The 20,424-nt window shown below is 33.6% G+C and overlaps 1 protein-coding gene across 2 annotated transcripts in view; it reads right to left on the bottom strand.

Annotated features, from left to right (window-relative positions):
* The window catches only part of GALNTL6 (polypeptide N-acetylgalactosaminyltransferase like 6), a 755,171-nt gene that overhangs the window by 478,736 nt on the left and 256,011 nt on the right, over window positions 1–20,424 (bottom strand). For both annotated transcript variants that reach the window (XM_016200291.2, XM_087816550.1), the window contains one exon: window positions 19,669–19,777. In XM_016200291.2, the coding sequence (XP_016055777.1) occupies window positions 19,669–19,777 (109 nt within the window). The remainder of the gene's footprint in view (window positions 1–19,668; window positions 19,778–20,424) is intronic.

Here is a 20,424-nt window from a genome sequence, read left to right as displayed (position 1 = left end):
GCAGGTCTCTGCAGCTCTTAATCCAACTACATAGTCAAATTATCCGGGGAAGCTTAAAATCATATCAAAGCTTGGTCTCCAATCATAAATTCTGTGTTTTGAAATAATTAAATTTGTTGGATGACATTGGTAAAATTCCATGCTACATCATCCGTATATTGCATTGTGTGCCCACCACCCACAGTCAAATCTTCTGTCACCATATATTTGTCACCCTTTCCTGTTTACTAGCCCCCACCCCCTTCCCTCTGGGAACCACCATACTGTTGTCTGTGTCTATGAGTTTTTGTTTGCTTGTTGATTTCACTCATATGTAGAATATAAAACTGAAAGCAACAAAAGAACAAACAAAAATAAACATAAATTCTGTTTTAACTGCTCTGGAGTGAAAGCCAACCATCAGTTTTCATTATTATTTTTTAAGTTCTCCCAAATGATCCTAAAGTGTAGCCATGACTGAGAAACATTAGCAGAAGAGAAATTTTAAAGTAGAAAATTATATATAAGGATATATAAATTTTACCTGATGTTAGAAGTTTAATTTTTTTCCTAATTTCAAGCACTAAGTCACAACACAGTCTCTAATGTACTTTAAGTAAATTCTGGTCTGGAGAAAAAAAAGATAAATAAGCCAAGTTTTGATTAATCTATATAATATTTATTTTTTTAAATTCTAAAAGAAGGGAAGCTGTCCTACTTTATTCTAAAAGCTTTATCTGTTTTTGTATATTACTACAGTGATTTTGAAGTCTATGTATTTCTATCTTTTGCTCAAGGTTTGAAGAAAAATTGGAGTATCTTTCTTTAGAAAAATTTCTACAGATTGTAAATTCTAAGCATCTTATCATAAAATTTCTGATTTGTGACATTAAGAATTTTCTATTTTAGGTCTCAGAACAGTTGTGTAGCAAGACAATCTGAAGATGAATTCTTGAACTATGTGAAACCAGTACTCAATATGTTGTACATGGTAAAGCTTTAATAACTACTTTTATTGACATAATAGTCTGACAAACCCATTTTAATGCTTACTCTATTCTTTCCTTTTTCTTTTTTTGCTCAGAGTTGTAGCCTCTATTTCCCCTTTCTAATTTGGTGACTGAATGAGGAAAACTATGCAGAATTTTCAAAAAAGAAATGGTGGGCATATTATACAACTATTTTTTAAATGTGCACCTGAGATTTGATATTGTAGAACCCCTAAGTCACAAAATTGAGGGAACTGGGAAGTAGCTTGGTAAGCTTCTTCAGTTGTCAGTGTCGGAGTTGAGGGATAATATGTGGGTGAGTCTTAAACAGCAAATGAGGCCTTGGGCTCAAGAAATGGGAGTGGAAATGGGACTCCTGTATGAAGCTGAGACCCAAATAAAGTTAAAACCTCTGAGAAAGCATGAAGAGGTAGAAAAAGTCTTCCCATGTCTCAAGAGAATGAAAGGGATTTTTTTGGTCTTAGTCCTAGATAAAAAAATGCAGAAAAATTGTCTCACCTGAGATTTCACATTCCCTGGCCTTCTCTGTTGGTCTCTTATCTGGATACACATTTATACTTTCTACATGGACTGAGAAGTGCAATCCAAGAAATTAACATAAAAAGTCTAGGGCCATTGCTTCTCCCTGGCTACACTGAGGAAGCAAAAGTAAAGTTGGTCTAGAGGGCTATATTCTCAGTCCAACTCTCATGGAATTCCCACAGATAAATTCCCATCAAGCAAGAGCTCACAACCAAAAATTACAAACCACATGAAAAAACATTTAACCACAAGTAGAGGCAGTTGCAAGTTCATACAGGAATACACACATGGACAAACACACACACACAAGAATTAGACTCCAAAGAAATTCAGTTAACAAAATTATTCAATGGGGGCTGTCAAATAAAAAAATTAAAATTATTAGTCATTTAACCTAGGCATTTAAATGTGAGAAAGAAGAAACACTATATATAACCATTAACAATGAATATTTGGTGAAACAAGACCTTCTAGAAATAGAAATTCTCATTGAAATTGAAATTTTAGTAGGTAAATAAAAATCAGATTTCAAACAGCTTTTAATATTATTTATGTCAAGATATGTGTAAATTGAAATTTCAGAAGAAAGGAGAGAATGGGAGATATTTCAAGTGATGATAAATGAAGGTCTTAACAGAATTGATGAAAAATATAATTCTGAGATTCAGAAACACAAGCTCAAGAAGAATAGCTAAAATTGTATCCATACCTAAATATATTTGTGTGGAATTTTGAAATATGAAGAGAAAATCTAACAAGTACCTACCCCCCAAAAATATATAGGCGGATTGAAGGCATAATTCCCAGCAGCAACAATAAAAAGAAAAGGCAAATTTTGCTTATGGCATCACAAATAATTCTAGGCATAGTGTCAAATAAGTCCTTTGAATATATTTGCCTATATTAAGTGAATAAAAAGTTTTAAAATTAATTTTTGTTCAGTATATTCTTAAAACAAAAGATGTACATTAATTCAGAGCTAAAATAATTTTAGGGTTTCAACTAAAGAAGGTAGAAACTTTCTTATTTATAATCAAATACTAAGGATGTTGCACAGGGCCTGGATCTGGGTAGGTGACCAGCAAATATTTGCTGAGTAAATGAATAGATGAAGGAATGATGTATAAGCTATATGAATATATTTCATATTAGGCACAATCTTATTAAAATCAATAGGATATATATAATTGCACAATCTAAGATTGGTTCCAATTCATACTTCATTATGTATAAATTAGTACAGAGTAATGTCTAGAAGAGAAGGCTTTCTGCTAGGCTAGATATTTCAGGCTGAATAGGAGACATGGAGAAGCTAATTTCCTGTTTTGTCATTTTTTTTTCAAGCTACTACTGAACCTCAAACATCTGACAAATGAACACTATTAAGTATCAGCCACTAGAAAAGATGAAATACTACCATTTGCAAAGACATAGATGGATCTTGAGAATATCATGCTAAGGGAAATAACTCAGACAGAAAAAAAATCAAGAACCATATGATTTCACTCATATGTGGGATATAAAACTGAAAGCAACAAATGAAAAACAAGAAAAGGAAACACAAAAACTCATAGACACGGACAATACTGGTGGTTACCAGAGGGAATTGGGGGTGAGAGGGTAGTAAAGGGTAAAAGGGTCAAATATTGTACACTTGAAACTTATGTAATTTTATTAACCAGTCACCTCAATAAATTTAATTTTAAAAATAATTTTTAAAATTCCTTGCAGAATAAACAGTATGCAGTGATATACTTGCAGCTGCTCCATTGGCATTCTCTCAGATCATAAACAGGGGGCAAAGTGTAGCAATCCTCGATGCCGCTAAGCAAGCCACTTCTTGAAATAAAGGAGCATATCTCCTTAGGACATTATTTTTTTAATTAAGGAGTTTAGATATTAGGTAGGCTTTCTCTTTAATTTTGATACAGCTTGCTCTGATCAATTAAAATATTAATCTTCTGGGGTATGTATGTGAATAGACTGGCAACTTCTGTGATATACTAACATCGTTTCCCTTTTTACCAATAGCAAATGAGCTAATTTGTGTTAAGAAAAACAAAATTTTCAAATTTGATAGCATAGCAAAACAGCGTGTGCTTGAGAATGTATCCTCAATCTCAGAGTGAAAACAGCTATTTTCTCCCGGGAATATAGAAGTGAGTGAAGCCAGTAAAGCACTAGTTTCACAGAGCTTACATTCTGGCTAGTTTCACAGAGCTTACATTCTGGAGTGGGGAAAGAGACCCTCAAACAATCTACTTAGCCGATCTGTCAATTAATGCCTGCTAGAAAAGTATCAGGTGGCAACAAGTCCTCTACAGAGAACTTATGTGACAGTGACATTTTTGGGGACAATCTGAATGACAAGATGTAGCCAGACAGGAAGACTGAGGGGAAATATGCTGGTTAGCTAACACACCCAGTGAAAAGACCAAAACATGGAAAGGACATGGAGAGTTGAGAAGTCAAATGGGCTGTGTGGCTAGAATTCAGTGCCGTGGGCTGGGGAGAGGGAATGGCAACACGGATCAGGGAGGAGACAGGGCCAGATTTTGTAGGGCTTTCTAAGCCAGGTGAAGAAGTTTGAGTTTTATACATATTTATACCATTATACACTAATTGGCAGAATTTAAGTGGGAAAATTACATAATCTGATTTGTGGTTTAAAAATATTTTTGTGGTTAGTGTGGGGATAATGGATTGTAGAGGAAAGAGTGAACCATATGAAGCCAGTTAGTAAGCTATTCTAGAAATTCAGATGAACGATGATGAAAGTTTGGACTAGGGAGGAGGTTTGGACTAGTGGAGATGGAGGAAAATGGATAGATTCCTAAGTAGAGGTAAAGTTGATAGTAACTGCTGATGAATTGATTTTGTAGGATAAATAGTAGAAGAAAGTGAAATCAAGAGTAACTCAGATTCAGGCTTGAGAACTCAGGGAGATGAGGGTGTTTTTTTACTAAAAAGTGGCATTTGTAAAATACTTAGTAAAATGGGCTAATTTGTCATGATTTATTGTTAAGTAAAAGCACTTTGTAAATCAATATGTACTTTATAATCACAAAGCTGTTGTAAAAATATTACAGATATATGCATATGTATAGAACTGGAAGAATATGCACTAAAATTATCTAACAAAATGCCTATAACATGCTGCAATATTAGTTAAATAAATGGATATTCTTCACTCTTTCTTAATTGCCTGATTTTCCATTTTCACTTTCTCTTTAATTACATAAACAGTATATTTATAATTTTAATTGTAAACGAAAAACACAGCTGTTGCAGAATACTTGAAAAAAATATCAAAGCACAAAGAATAAAATAAAAATTACCCCACAATCCCACAGATGGACTCATGGATACATGTTACTGTATATGCATGCATTCATTTTAAGTAGAAATAAGATCACAATATGGACCAAATCTGTAGCTAGGAATAGAATGATAAAAGAAAAGAGGCATTAATCATTAGAGCTATTTAGAAGTGACTAATATATTTAGTGGAATAAAGGCCTAAATTATGATCTAGATGGAGATAAAAAGCATTAATTTCCTATTGTAAAAATAGCATATATTTGAAAATATTTACTTCCTATTTTTAATATATTAGCAAACCCCTATTATCTTTTGCTCTTTCAACTAACTGAACAGGTCCCACTAATGATTTTTCCATTTACTGCAGTACAGTGAATTAAAAGGTAAGTGGCAGTGAAACCACTTTCATGCACCTACAAATCAAATTGTGATAACTGTAATAATTCGAAGCATTGGAGGGCTGTCAAGTCAATGAAGAAAAAATTAAGCAGTATTTTAACACTTTTGTCACAGATAGCATAATTTCTATTTTGTTTATAGCCCCAAACCCTGGCTAATGCATGCCCTCCTAGTAGTCCAACAGAGAATTCTGTAGAACAATTGAGGTTGCAAGAGGCATAGTTTAAAAATCTTCTGCCTTAGAAAAACCTCTTGGAAAAGACTTAAAGGGACAAAGGTACAGATAGTTAAAGTTCTTGATAATTATTGCCAAAGAGTATATATGAATTAACAAATAATATATCTATATCTATATATCTATATCATCTATATACATAATATAATACATAATTTAGCATATACCAACTAAAGTGAGAAAAACATGAATATTATACACAAAATGAAATAAAATGAAACGATGGACTTTGAGTAAAGCAGAATACTCATCATAATGTGAGTAGGCCTCATCCAATCAGTTGAAGGCCTTAATAGAACAAAGATGACCTCTGTCAAACAGAGGATTCTGTGGCTTGCTTTGGACTCACATTGCAACTCTTTTCTGAGTCTTCAGCCTGCCAGCCTTCCCCATCAGATTTTGGAGTGGCCAGATTTCCACAATTACATGAGTCAAGTCCTTACAATAAATCTGTCCCCATCCCTATATATACTCATCCTGTTGGTTATGGTTCCCTGGAGAACCCTAATGCAGGCCTTCATCACATCATCTTAGCCACCACATCTCTTCATTTCAAGAGGGCCACCTGTTATTTAGAGTAATCAGAAAAACATAAATATTTGCTGGATTGCACAGTGTGCTCTGAGTGTCTGCTATGTTTTGGTCATTGCCCCTTCTGAACAATGGCCAAAAGAGATTCAGCAGGCAAGACTTGCTGTGTTTTATACCAAACTACGATTTTATTCTGGTCACAGGTTTTCAATCATGGTTTACTGTCTGAACCACATGAAGTCATCTACTGCCAAGGTTTTCTGCTGCATGTCAGGAAACCTGGCATAAGTGTTTCGTATCACAGGGATAACCTAAACTGACTGGTGCCTGCTCTAACCAGTCACATCCGCACTTTCAGGGCATTTTAGCTTGGAGATAGTTATTAGGGAAAGGCAGAACAGAAGCAGTAGAAGCTGAGTGAGATGCAAAAGAGAGCGCTTCATGCTGGGCAGGAAAAAGAACACTTCTCAGAGTCTGATCCTGCTGGGCATCTACAAATGCTGGGAGGTTACTAATGCTACAATGTCACCTGCTCAACTTTCATGTCTCCCGAAGTCCAGGAAGGTGGCTTATGAAAGTATTTTCTGCTTTTCAGCACTTTCAGGTTTATTGTTAAAATAAATTTCCTTTAGATGACTGAAATAATCTGTGCATCCATTTCTTTTAATATGAAGGAATGTTATTATATTTGAGGTAAATGTTAAATTAAATTATTAAACAATATTAAACTTTAACAAAACATTACCATACTTAAAGAATTATTTAGAACTATTTAAAAGCATCTTTAAACAGTCAAAAACCCAATGGGGAATGTACATTTCATTTTAAAAAGTACTGCCTTGTACTTTGTCAAATATATTTTGTTCATCTTTAGAAAAAATTGACTACAAGTCTCTTTCATAAAAAAGAGGTAGTATTGCTTTTTTTTGTTTAAGCAGGTAAAAGAAACATTTTCCATACCATTGTTTCTAACCTGAATATATTCCACAAGCATTAGTTTACTATTACTTTCAAACTATTACAATTTTGATTAAATAAGTCAAATATAATTTATGGTTTATATTGCTAACTGGGAGTTTATGCATGCCTGCTCATTTTAACACAAGAGCATATTTAAAAGGAAAATGGTAAGAATCATGTAACCTATATTTATATCTATAGCTACATCTCTATCTACTGGAGTTTGGAGTCCCAGCTTGAGTCTGGTTCTAACTAGTGTTGAGATTTAACTCATTTGATGAACCAGCCTAGAGCTACCATTGGTTTAAGTTTATTTTCTTGAGGGTTTTCACAGATTTTCATTGTTCCCAGGGTAGCAGTGGATAAGGAGATGGAGTGTGTAGAACAGCCAGCTGGTATCTGTCTCACATTAGTTTCTGGTCCAGTTTAGAGACTTAGAGCTGAGTTCATTCGACAGAGCTGTGAGAAGGAGATACTTGTATGAGGACCTCTGGGAGAGTGCAAATACAATTCAGTTGTATTAATACCTAGATGACAAAGTGCAACACAGTAGAGGACAGAAGCAGTCTTCCCACCCACTTCTCAGAGGGAACCATGGTGGGCTGTGACACCACAGGACAATGCCTTAGGGACACAGTGATGTGCTGCTTTGGGAGCACCGGAGATAGGATCCCAGTGCTGGTGGTACTGAGGTGCTGAACAGGAATAGCTGTCAACCATCCATTGTCAATGCAGTGGCTTGAGTAAAGGAATAGGGACATTAGTATCTGGTAAACTTGTGGACCTCCAAGGATCTCAGAAATAGGGCGAGATTTTGTAGAGAGGGGAATCGGGGTCTGTATATAGTGGCGGGCAGACGTCAGGGTAATGGAGTCACCACTGTTAATATGGTCTCTGTTATACACACAGGTGGGCGAGACACAAGGCAACATAGGTTACGTGTGTTATAAACAGCAAATAGTCAAAGAAAAGTCAATAAAGACATAAGAATAAGCAGTGTATAAAAATAGGGTTGTCCCAGAATTCATCAGAGTCATGGCATTAATTTGAACATATATATATGTGTGTGAATCTATAATCACTTGATATGGATATATATAATATACATTCATATATACATGCACATGTATAAAATCACATGAATAAAATCACACACGTGTGTAAATCAATTTTCTAAATTTGTTTCATTCTTTTATATATTATTTTTATACTAATATATACAAATACTATTAATAATATTTGACCGTCTCTACTTTATAGGGCTGTTGTGAAAAACATTGAGCCCATGTGCAATAAAATTTCTGTCCTCACGTTAAGGCACTATATATATAGACAGAATGAAATGGGAGAAATGTGGCATAAAGTAAAGAATAATATAGTACTTGTAGTAAAAAAATGTTAGGTCTTTGTCGTAAGTATGTCACTGACTTTCCAAATTTGGATAATACATTTAATGACTTTGTTCTATTTATAAAAATACTTTCAACACATATGTGAGAAGCTTATGAAATATTTTATTGTTACATAAAATATTGCTATTATTACAAGCCAAGAACCATAAATAACTATAAAGCTAGTAATGCCTTTATTTATAAGATATTTGCTATAATTTCAAAAGTAATTTCTTCATGATTATTATTCCTTAAGACAAAATAAAAGACTTTTATATGCATGAGTAGATTCTAATATACATATATATATATTCCAATTAGTGTGTACTACTAAATTCTATTACATTGTTAACTAGGTCAGTGCCTACTAGGTTAATTTAGGCATTCTAATTCAATAATGATTTTGCTTCCCTAAGGCTCAGTTGGTCACCATGGAAATTCAAATCATTATTAAATGCCTACTAATACTAATTTCCTTGTGCTCTCTGGTCACTTCACATTAGTAAACCAAACACTGTAATAAATTAAATTTTTTATATATGAAATCTTATTTTTCAATCGTTATAATGTCTATGTTTTATAAATAATGCATATTTTGGGGCAGAGATATTTCCCTTTAAAACTAAATAAACCACATTAAACTTCTTGTATTCCTGAGGACCATTCATGTCATGTTACTGTGACTACGAAGTACCAGAAGGCACAGCTGCTTTCATCGGGCATGAAGGCTGCTCAGAAACCTCTGCGACTCACTCCGAGTGTTGAGACAAACCGGCCTTTATGGTTCGAAAGAGTTCGTCAGCGTACGGTGCTGCACTGCACTTTGCTCCACAGCGTCACTGGGAGAGAGGGGCCGGGGGCCCAGGCCTCCTTACTAATAAATCCGCGCCGGGCCTGGGCACGCATTTTGGAGGAGGTTCCAGTAAGCATCTGAATCTCTATAAGTTATGACTACAGCACAATGCCTTAGGACAACCTGGCTTGAACGAATTCGAGTCCCCCGCATCGTGGGAAACTCAGTTACCACAGTATTAGCATGCGACGGAAACTTTGCTAACATAATGGTGACATCAGAGTCCCAAGTCGTCAGAAATGTTTTCTCCATTTTTAGTTCTACCCTTTTTCCTAAACTTAGACAGGGGTGGGCAAAAGTAGGGTCATTTATTTATAAGATATTTGCTATAATTTCAAAAGTTATTTCTTGACTGTTATTCCTTAACACAAAAGAAAACTTTTATACGCATGAGTGAATTCTAATATATATGTTCCAATTAGTGTGTACTACTAAATTCTATTACATGGTTAACTAAGTCAGTGCCAGAGATACTTGTATGAGGACCTCTGGGAGAGTGTGAATACAATTCAGTTGTATTAATACCTAGATGACAAAGTACAACACAGTAGAGGACAGAGGCAGTCTTCCCACGCGCCTCTCAGAGGGAACCACGGTGGGCTGTGACACCACAGGACAATGCCTTAGGGACACAGTGATGTGCTGCTTCGGGAGCACCGGAGATAGGATCCCAGCGTTGGTGGTACTGATACACAACAATAAACACCGGTACTAATAAACAAGACAATAATAAATACATAAATAATAATACAAGAATAAACTCTTGTGTTTTGTGTACTCACAGCTGTAGGCCTAGTTTTGCCCACCTCTGTATATGCTACCTAAGTACATAAACTGTGTAACAGTACATGTGAGGATGGCTTTAATTCTAACTAGAAAGTAAAGCCACAGCAAAAATCGCAAATCTAACTTTATGGAGTTTGAAGATCAGAGCTACTATCAACAGAAATATTGCCATTGAAGTTGAGCTATAAACATTGGATATAGTGGCTATTAGTTTTCTGTGTGGCAAGGTGTTAGAAAATAGATTTACAATTCACACTCATTTAAAATCTGTTCAGGAAATGGTTAAAACTGGAAAGAATAAAAGTGGTCATAAGACTTCAGGAAAATAAATGGCAGACATAAAGTCAATTTAACCTTAGTCTACTTGACCCATTTAGATTTGAATCCTTTGCTTTACTAGATGTTTCTCATCTTTTCCTTCTTATCAGACATCATCTTTGTTCAACAGAACTTTTACATTATTTTTTCATGATCAAGAGTTATCTACTCATAGGACTGCTCACAAATTTATAGCCAGAAAAAAAATTGATAATAATCACAACTACTATATAAAAAACATTTCTGACAAAGCATAAATGCAATGCTTAGAGGAAAACGGTTTGGGGGTTGATGCTCTCAAAATGTTTGTTTTGTAATAATAAATCCTAAATTGAAGACAGATAGCTCTACTTGAGGTCCAAGTAAATACATATGAACTCCCTAGTAAAAATTTTTGGAGAGTTAGTGTCAACTGGCTAGATTTGAAAGTATGAGAAATATGACAGGTGATTCAAGTTATTATCATATAAGCATATCATATAGTTATATGAATGGTTATGAGACTATACAAATAACCATTTATTGAGCCTATACTACAACCCAGGTAGTTTAATGATATAATTTTTTTAACACTTAAAATTACTCTATGTGATAAGTGCTATCATTAAACCACATTTTACAAGTGAGAAAATAAGGCTAATTAACTTCATGCACACTTGTTATGGGATGTTGATATTTCTAAAGAGAGGTATTCCAAGTTTTGCAGCAAATGGTTAAATTGACTTATCTTAAAATTACTTTATCTCTCTTTTGAATCAAAAATGATTTCAGTTTCTCAAATCGCTTGAGATACTTCAGCACTGCTCTTTTATATTGTAATCTTGAAGGGGTTATTCCCTGGATAATTTTGCTCATATCAGTTTCAGCTAAATTTTGTTTTATTATTAAACATGTAAATGATACATCTCTAACAGAATGCTCATAATCTTTTCACTTCCATTTTACATTTTCATTATTATACAATGACTATCAAAGAAAATATTTCATTAAAAGTTAATTTTAATATAATGAATTATAATGAATGTTATTTTGGCAATACTTTCCAAAGTTGACCACCTCTCAACAAATCTCATTAGAAAACTTACTGAGGAAACATCGCAGATGTATAAATTGTACTGAAGTACCAACAATAAACAATGTTCCTTCTTGGTAGTAATGAAAAAGATGCCAGACACTGTTTTGAAGAGACATGAGCCATCAATAAAAGCTGACTAGGAGCCACTGTAGTTACAGCAAAACTATCATTTTTCACTTTCTGAAAGTGAAGTAGTTACAGTCTTTCCCAAATGGAGCACAATTCTGTTTCCCACTCTGTTTGGTTGGCAATCTTGTTCAATTATGCAGAATAAAGACATTTAAGAGCAAAATGGGTCCCTGATCAGCTCTAAAGTGAGCTGTTTAAGGAACTTAGAAAAGCCTGCTGTTAATCATTTTAAAAAGTATATTCCTACCTCTCAGAATAGTGTTTTAATTCATACCCTTTAGATGTTTTGCTATGCAAATTCACAGCAATTTGTACGAACACTCAGTAACTTAGATCATGAGGTTTAAGGGGGCCTAGGATGCAATCTCCAGAAGAGAAAAATAACAACCATGTTGTGTCAGGTTTTCACATTACTTTCCTAATGCAGGAGAGTCATCATTTGAAAGCCCAATGCAAATGATTCAACATCATGTGTGACTTAGGGCCCTTGGGCAAGTGATTGTATTTCAGGGAATCACAAAATTTTTAACTCATTAAATGAAGGTATATGTGTATAAATGTAGACAGAAGGATAATTGCTATAAAAAACTAAGTAGGGTGAAGAGATAGAGAGTGAATGAAAGTTATAACTGTGCATGATTATATGGTGATTGACAGGTATGTCTAAGCAGGTGATATAGGGTCTGGTGACCTCAATGAATGGGAGAGTGTGTTGTGAAGATACAGATTACAAGTGTTTCATGGGAACAGCTTGTTGAAAAGCCCTGGGACATGTTTAACATGCTTTAGGGGATCGTGTGACCAGTGGAGAGAAATGGAACTGTGTGACCAGTGGAGAGAGACTACACATCAGTTAGTAGGAGCTGAGAAGAGAGACATGTGTCAGGGGTAGTTCGTGTTGGCTCGCATAATCATGGACTGAACTTGGATTTAATTTTGGATATGATGACTGACTTTTGTAGGCTTTTGAGCAGGGCAGTGAAGTCATCTGACTTTTAATGTTTAGAAGATCACTCTGGCTGCTATTTGAAGAGATAAATAAAGGGCAAAGAGATCAGTTAGGAGGCTACTGAATGTCTTTAAACAAGAAAGATTAATGGTTTGGATCCAAATGGCCATCGTGTCATTAACAATGAAAGTTCCTCTGACTATGCTCAAGAGATAGAGTGATTCATTTTTGTCTATATTTTTCTTCCAGAGTTTGGTGCAGTATTCAGAATACAGTGGCATAAAGTATTTGTTGAACGAGTGACTAAATAAATGAATAAAATTGCAAAGTAATAAAAACCTTAGATATTCACATTTATGAGTGTGGTAAACTAGGACAAATGGACGTAATGAAGAGTCAGATATAGTTCATAGGATTCCTGAGGCAGAAAGTAGAATGCATGATTTGAGTATAATTATATGAGGACATAACCTAATTCAAAGAAACAGATAAAATATAAGACTTGGAAAAGGCTTTTTTCATGTTGAGTTCACCCACACTGAAATCTCAAAGCAGTGATAAGCACAGTGGAAATCTTCTGAATTAGAATAAAAGGAAGACTGAAAAACAAAAGTTTTCAAATTTGAAAAGGAAAAGTAAGTGTTTTCAAGAAATACGGGTCAATGACCTTAATGATTTCACATCGCACATGCATGTGTGCAAGTGACATACACACCTGCACCACCCTAGGTGAGTGTCTTAAAAGGTATGTGTTCACCACTGAGAAAAGAAAGTTGTAAGAATTAGGTAACCTCACGTGTTAAAAAAACAGCTACCTAAACTAACTGCATTTTCTTCTCAACAAGGTATTAGGTCCATAGTTCAGGAAAATGCCATAGACAGATTTTATCTTCATTTCAGAAATATATTGGCTTTTCCCCCAAAATTATATATAGAGAAATGTCAGCTGGACAGCTTTAGCTGCTCACTGTAACAGTTATACCCAATGCATACTAAATAACAGATCAATATCAATTTATACAGTCTTTCATATTCTATCAAAGAAATCCATATTTCAGTTCTTTCTACTCAATTTTTATAAATAATTGAGAATGATTATCAATTTCATAATACAGTAAAACTCAAAGGGATAGCTAAACTGTTAAAAGCTGAAACCTAGTGTAAATAAATTCTCAAATGATGTGAAACTACCTAAATGAAATGTAATGGTATCCTATATAGGAAAAAATGCATAAAATATGACTGGGTTAGTAGCAAATCATGAGAAAGAGAAATCGGAGATTTAATTGAACAAAAACAAAAGCTTATTGAATATTAGAATATGCTCTTATCCTTAAAAATTTGGTCTACCTCATCCAGGAAGTCATCCTGACCCTGAAATGCTATGTTGGATACCCTTCCTCTACAGCTAAATTGGTCTGGTTAATGGTAATCCCCCAAAAGAAGAATAAGATTATGAAAAAATAAAAGTTCTGGGTTTCTTTGAATATTAGTGAGAATTCTTCTAACAAATTAAGAGAATCCTAGTAATTTACTGTAACTGTAAGGGCACAGATGTACCTGAAAAGCACCCAGATGCTACACCTAAGTTCTTAGGGTCTGTCCCTCGATTGCTCTTTTCTCATCTGTTTTTTTTTTTTTTTTATATTATTAAATAAACCTCCATATCCTCAATTTTGGAAGCAATATCTTCTTTTCCTCATTACTTACCTTCCCCCTCTCTCTATATATACCACTTACTTATTTTAAAAGTTATTTAAGATTTCTACTATTTCAAAAATTACCAAATATGCCACAAAGATGTAATTGCTTAAACAAAACATAAACTATCAATATTAACACAAATACTAAAAAAGACATTTAATAAGATGAATACTACTTATTATGCTAATATACTTTTATAAATATTATTGAGATTTCATCAGAAGGTGGTGTCCACGTTTTCATATTTTTAAGATAATTTCAGTGTTAAGTAGGCCAGACATTTCAAAACACAACTAAAAAATAATCTAACTAAAACATAAAAAAGGAATATAAAACATTGGACCACGAAGCAGTGTGATGTACTTAAAGTAGTACTTGGAGGGAATTTAGAGCCCCAAATGCTTATTCTACAATAGAAAAGGCAAAAATTAATAAGAATCTATGAATCAAATTGAAAAATTCAGGGAAAAAAATCAGTAAAATTCAAAGTAAAAAAATAATCAATATAAGACTATGTCAAGAGAAAACTATAATAGATAAAATGAACAAGGTCAAAAATTGGTTTTTTAAATGACCAATAAAATTGACAAATTTGTAGTATAATACTTAAAAAAAAGAAAATTAATGCAAATAATATTTGAAAGGAAAAAAACAACACAAACTCAAGCATTGTAGACACTATGAAATCTTTAAGAGGACGTTATATATAAATGTATTATTAAATATGAGCATTTAAAACCAGTAATTAAAAATCTTTGCCCAAGAAAAGTCTAGGTCAATACAGTTCACCCACAAGATTTCCATAATTATTAATAAATAAACAATTCTAATACACAAGTAATTACAAGTGTAGAAAATAGGAAATACTACTCAGTTCATTTATGACACTATCATTACAATGTCACTAAGACTTGACAAGGACTCCATGAGAAAAAATAATTTATGTCCAATATTCACTCATGAATAAAGATTCAAAAATGCCAAACAAAATACTAGCAAGCCAAATCCAGTAATAAATAAAATGATAGATTTGGTCTAGAATTGCAAGTTTGATTTCCAGTAGAAAATCCATAAATATAATTTACTCAAATAACAGGTTAAATAATATTTGTCATATCTATTTCAACAAATGCAAACAAATAAAAAATATATTATAAATATTCACTTAGGTTATAAAGTAAAATAAAACTCATAAACTCTCAGCAAACCAGACCAGAAGGCTTAGCAAACATGGTAGAATGTGTTTTCATTAAACAGATACATGATGATAGACAGATGATAGATAGATAGATAAATGATAGGTAGGTAGGTAGGTAGGTAGGTAGATAGATAGATAGATAGATAGATAGATAGATAGATAGATAGATGATAGATAGATAGATAGGACCTTAGCAAGAGTGTCCAATTTGCTTGTTAGAATACTAACAAGTCATGAGTAGGCACCAATACCCACTGCTCAAGATTACACTGGAGTTTCTAGCAAGGGGAGTATCAGAACAAAAAGAACTAAAATTATGATGTCTAGATTGAAAATAAAAAGTAAACATAATAAAACCACTGTCATTACTTGTAGATATCACAATGTTGATATCTACATTGATACTGACATTGTGATTTTCTGCATTGAAAATTGACATTGTGATATCTACGTTGAAAATCCAAAGTAACCTATAGGTAAGTGATTATTATTCATAGAAGAACTTAAAAAGTTTTTTGAATTCAAATCAATATTAAACATTAACATTTCTAAATAATGTAGAATTTCAATAAAATCAATAACATGCACAGTTTCCACATTAGTTTTCTAAAAATAGCACTGAAAATGTCTGAAAATAAAATTACAAGCACATCCCTAATGATAATGAATAAAGAACAAATAAATACAATGTGTACCATAGAGTGGATGGTTTAATATTGAAAACTATCGCTTATTCCCTAATTTATGAAGACAATTCAATTCTAAAATTCAAGTAATTTGGTGTATCTGTGGATGTGTGTCTAAAATCTGACAAGCTGAATAAAAAATTTTAAAGAAAGGCATAATGTTAAGAATGGCAGTACATTCTCAAGGAAAAACAAAGAAAGAAGAGTGAACTCTACCAGATATCAGTAATAGTTATAAAGATACAGTACTTAGATATGGTATTAGCGCAGAGATTTTTACTCACAGAACAAAATTGAGAAATCGAAGAGAAAGCACAAATATGAAAACTTAATATATAATAGTCAACACAGCCGAGTAATGAAGAAAATCATAAATTTTCCAATAAATGGAGCTGGTTTTGGTTATCTAAATGGGTGAAAAGTAAATAAATATTGAAACACTACCTTACAACAGGTAAAAATGAAGACAAGTTGGATTTAAAACCTAAATGTAAAAGGTAAAATACTCTAACTTTTAATAGATCATATAGAACATCGGTATGATCTATCCTTAGAAAAAATGATTTCCAAATTTGACTGCATCAAAATTCAGAACTTCTGGAGATTTTTAAAAAACAATCTACGAAATGTGTTATATGATAGTTTCATCATATACAACCAATAAAGGATATTATTTACAACAAATTAAGAACAGTTTGTGGCTCAATAAGAAAGAGAAAGAAATTCAAAAGGTAAAAGTAGAAATAGGAATTTTACCAAAAAGAAGGCACGAACAGCCCATAAGCATAAAAAAGATATCAACTACATTAGAAGTTAGCAGAATGCAAATTTAATTGACAATGAGAGATTATATCATACCACCAAATTAGGGGAAACAAGTCAGAACTACCAAGTGTTCACAAAGATATAGAGCAGTGGGAATTCCATCTATTATTGATTAGAGTGAAATCAGTATGTCAAGTCTGGAAAACAGTTTGTCATGGACTACATGACATACCTGAAATGTGCATGCCTTAGACATACAAAGTCTACTATTCAGTATGTACCCTAAGAAAATCTCCCCTCTACCCTAGAACCATGCACATGAATACTTATAACAACACTGTATATAATAAACAAAACTTGGGAACTCCCAAATGTCCATGAAGAGAGAATGTTGTAGAAAAATAAAACAACAGTAAAAATGAATCAACTAGAATTCTACCCCTTGACATGGATGAATCTCAAAAATAATTTTGAGTGAAAGAAGAAAATCAAACAGTACAAATCAATTTTCAGATAAAGTTCAACCGCAGGCAAAATGCAACCATGTTTGTTTAGGGCTAAATATCTAAATATATAGGTGGGGGAAAAGTACTACAGAGAAAAATAACAGTAAACATAAACTTCAAGCCTTGAAGGAACAGAACTGCAAAGATGATCCTTTTCTGGACCTGGATATTGAGAACAAGGAGGATTATTTTGACCCTGCACCTGCATGTGTGTTTACTCCTTTTATTTATGGTATATTTCATAATATTTAAAAAATGATGAATTATATCTTCCAGTGAATCATATAGCATAATAGTATTTAAAAGCTTTTTGATTCCACAGAAAATTTGCACTTTAGAAAACCTATTATATTACCAATTTCCTTTGAGGTCAATTTCCCTTGGCTCAAGTGAGAAAGAGAATATAAAAGATTTGTTCATCCAGGGGGCAGAAAGGGTAGCAGCATGAAGTGGAAATAAATGTAGTGTTCTAGATTTTGTATCCAAAACTCATCAGCACAAGCAAAGGGTAAGTAAGCACACCGAGTCAAGCGAAAGTAACTTCGGTGAATTAAAATGACAGTGATCATTAGTTGAGTTTATAACATATACAAATAATTGGCCAATTACTTAAGGTAGATTATCTTTAATTCTCACAGAAATTCTCTAAAGTAGAATAAAAGAAAGATAAATTGATTTGCCATTTAATCCAGCTCATGTATGGAAAAGCTAAGATCTGATCCCAGGCGTGTCTCTCATATGTGACCTTGTCATTAATTCATGTTGCCTAGATATTATCCAAGGTCTGACAGCAGGCAGTAATGGAACAATATAAGACCAGGCCTTTAATCTAGCTCTGCAAATTATTAGCTGTTTAACCTTAGATAAAATTTAATAAATAAATTCTTAAGAATTTAGGTTTTTAAAAAAACTAATTGGAGATAATTAAACCTATCTATTACACTTATTATAAGGTTTAAATGAAATCTGTATGTGAAGCACTAGTACAAAACACCTATTCAATTAATTTTAGCTTATTCTATTATTATTATTCACTTTTGGGAACGTCAGTTAGTTTGATTATATAAACATTTCCCCATAATTTCAGCATCCTGTGGTTAGCAAGGGGAACAGATTGTTGGATTACTATAGGGCTGATTAAGCAAATATACAAAAAAATAATAATAATAAGAGGGCTCCAAAAGCGAGGATAATGGTAATTAATGCACATTTATGATTGTTCATGGGGTCATGGCCAACGTGGGAAGACAATGAAACCTGGAAGAGAAAGATTCTCTGAGGAATAGAGAACATCCTTGGAAAGAGCAGCTTTAATGAAGTTTGGGGGAGGGGGAGCACGATTTGGGGAAAAGAAATGAAAGAAGAAATTGAAGACAATGATTAGATCATTCACACCTCACCCAGAGCTCAAAACATTTCACAACCCGGAACAATTTTATAACTATTTAAATGCCATCATTCCAGTTTTCCTGACAGGATTAGTTATGAGGAAGGTTGACCAGTAGGACCTCACATTGTGGCTGGTCATGGATCTGATGCTGAATTACCCAGAATGCAGTGTCTTGGGGCTCCTCAAATGTCTTTACCAACAATAGCTTCCCTATTTCTGTGACATCCTCACTATGAAGAAACCCCCACAAAAACTAGAGGCCCTTTGGTCAAATAATAGAATATGAATTCTCATCATATGTTATTCATCAATTTCTATTTATATAGACTTCTGAATCCCTTTTTCCAGCAACCTAACTTTTTAGTCCTTCTAGAAACCTTGCTTTTTTCTGTTAATTTTTCCAACAAGTAACATGTTTCCTCTATGTCTAACCCACGATTAGAATTCTGCTATACATGTACAGACCCACTGCCTACGTTTAAATACCTGTCTGTTTGTCCAAGTATTGCCAACCTCAGGTCCCTGGCTCCTGTGATCCATCAAACTTCTGTATCCCTGCCACTGTCTAGAATGTGGTACCCTTTTAATATGCTGTATTGCCAGTTAAACATGCCTCAGCACTAATGAGTCAATGTAGTTTAAGACATTGCCTATCAAGTCAAGTCCCACTGATAAATCCAAAGATACTCCCAGAAATTATTAAAAAGCAGTTTGGAAATACAAAGTACTATAGATTTCTAAAATTTTAATGACTTCCTCAGTTAATATTGTAAGGGTTATGTATTATTTGTTTTCTCTCTGAAATTTGACATTGTTTTAGTTTTGTCCCGTGTTGACCTCCAATATCCCCATGAGACATACCTTACTGTGTGCAGAAGAAATACTAATTAGAGATATTTAAGTGACAAATGAGACACTTCAGTAAGTGAAGCAGCACTTTGGCTTACACTGAACTCCATACCTGAGCGCATAGCCTCTTTCTGAATGCTTTCATAGTCATGCCAGTCTTTTCTTCTCAAACCATCTGTCCATGCATAGAATTGCCCATCTCCCAGGCCCAGTGGAAATGTCTGTGGAAAAGGAAAGTATTCAGAGCATAAAAAGGCGGTATATTCCTTTTGCATGGTAGGTAAACACAGCCAGGCACATAATTGGCAATCAAATAATATTTGTTGACTAAGTGATTCTTCCAAGTACACTGAAAAGAAAGCTATTGCTAGTGACCACACTATTGCACATTTTAAAACCTTGTTTCAGCTTTTAAAGTAAAAGCACATGTCAACCACAACCCCTACCATTTCCTATTTTATTTCATCCAGAGACAGTAATAATAATTTAGTGTATTACCTTCTCTGAGCATAAAAGTCTAGCTGTTTTCACTTCCCCAGTGTAAATACTAGTAATGCTACCAATTTTGGTATTATGTGGAATTAATTTTGTTTGTGATTTGTACAGTTTCAATCATTTTGATGAAGTATATTTGAATGGCCTATTAATAATATTAGCAGTGATTCACTGAGTGCTAACTATGTGCCAGGCACTATGTTAAATACTCCGTATAGAGGAGATTGTTTGATCTTTAGGATAGTCTTTGGTTGTAAATCTCCATTTTTATGCCAATTAAATTGAGGTCCAAAGAACGAAAATAACTTGAGTTAAACCACAATGGCAAAGTCAGGACTTGGACCCATTATGTTAAGACCAAAATTGTGGTCTT

Source organism: Miniopterus natalensis, chromosome 4 (assembly GCF_054644295.1).
Source record: "Miniopterus natalensis isolate mMinNat1 chromosome 4, mMinNat1.hap1, whole genome shotgun sequence".
Classification (NCBI taxonomy): domain Eukaryota; kingdom Metazoa; phylum Chordata; class Mammalia; order Chiroptera; family Miniopteridae; genus Miniopterus; species Miniopterus natalensis.
The sequence above is the reverse complement of the archived record's forward strand: the minus strand, read 5'-3'. Positions and strand labels throughout refer to the sequence as shown.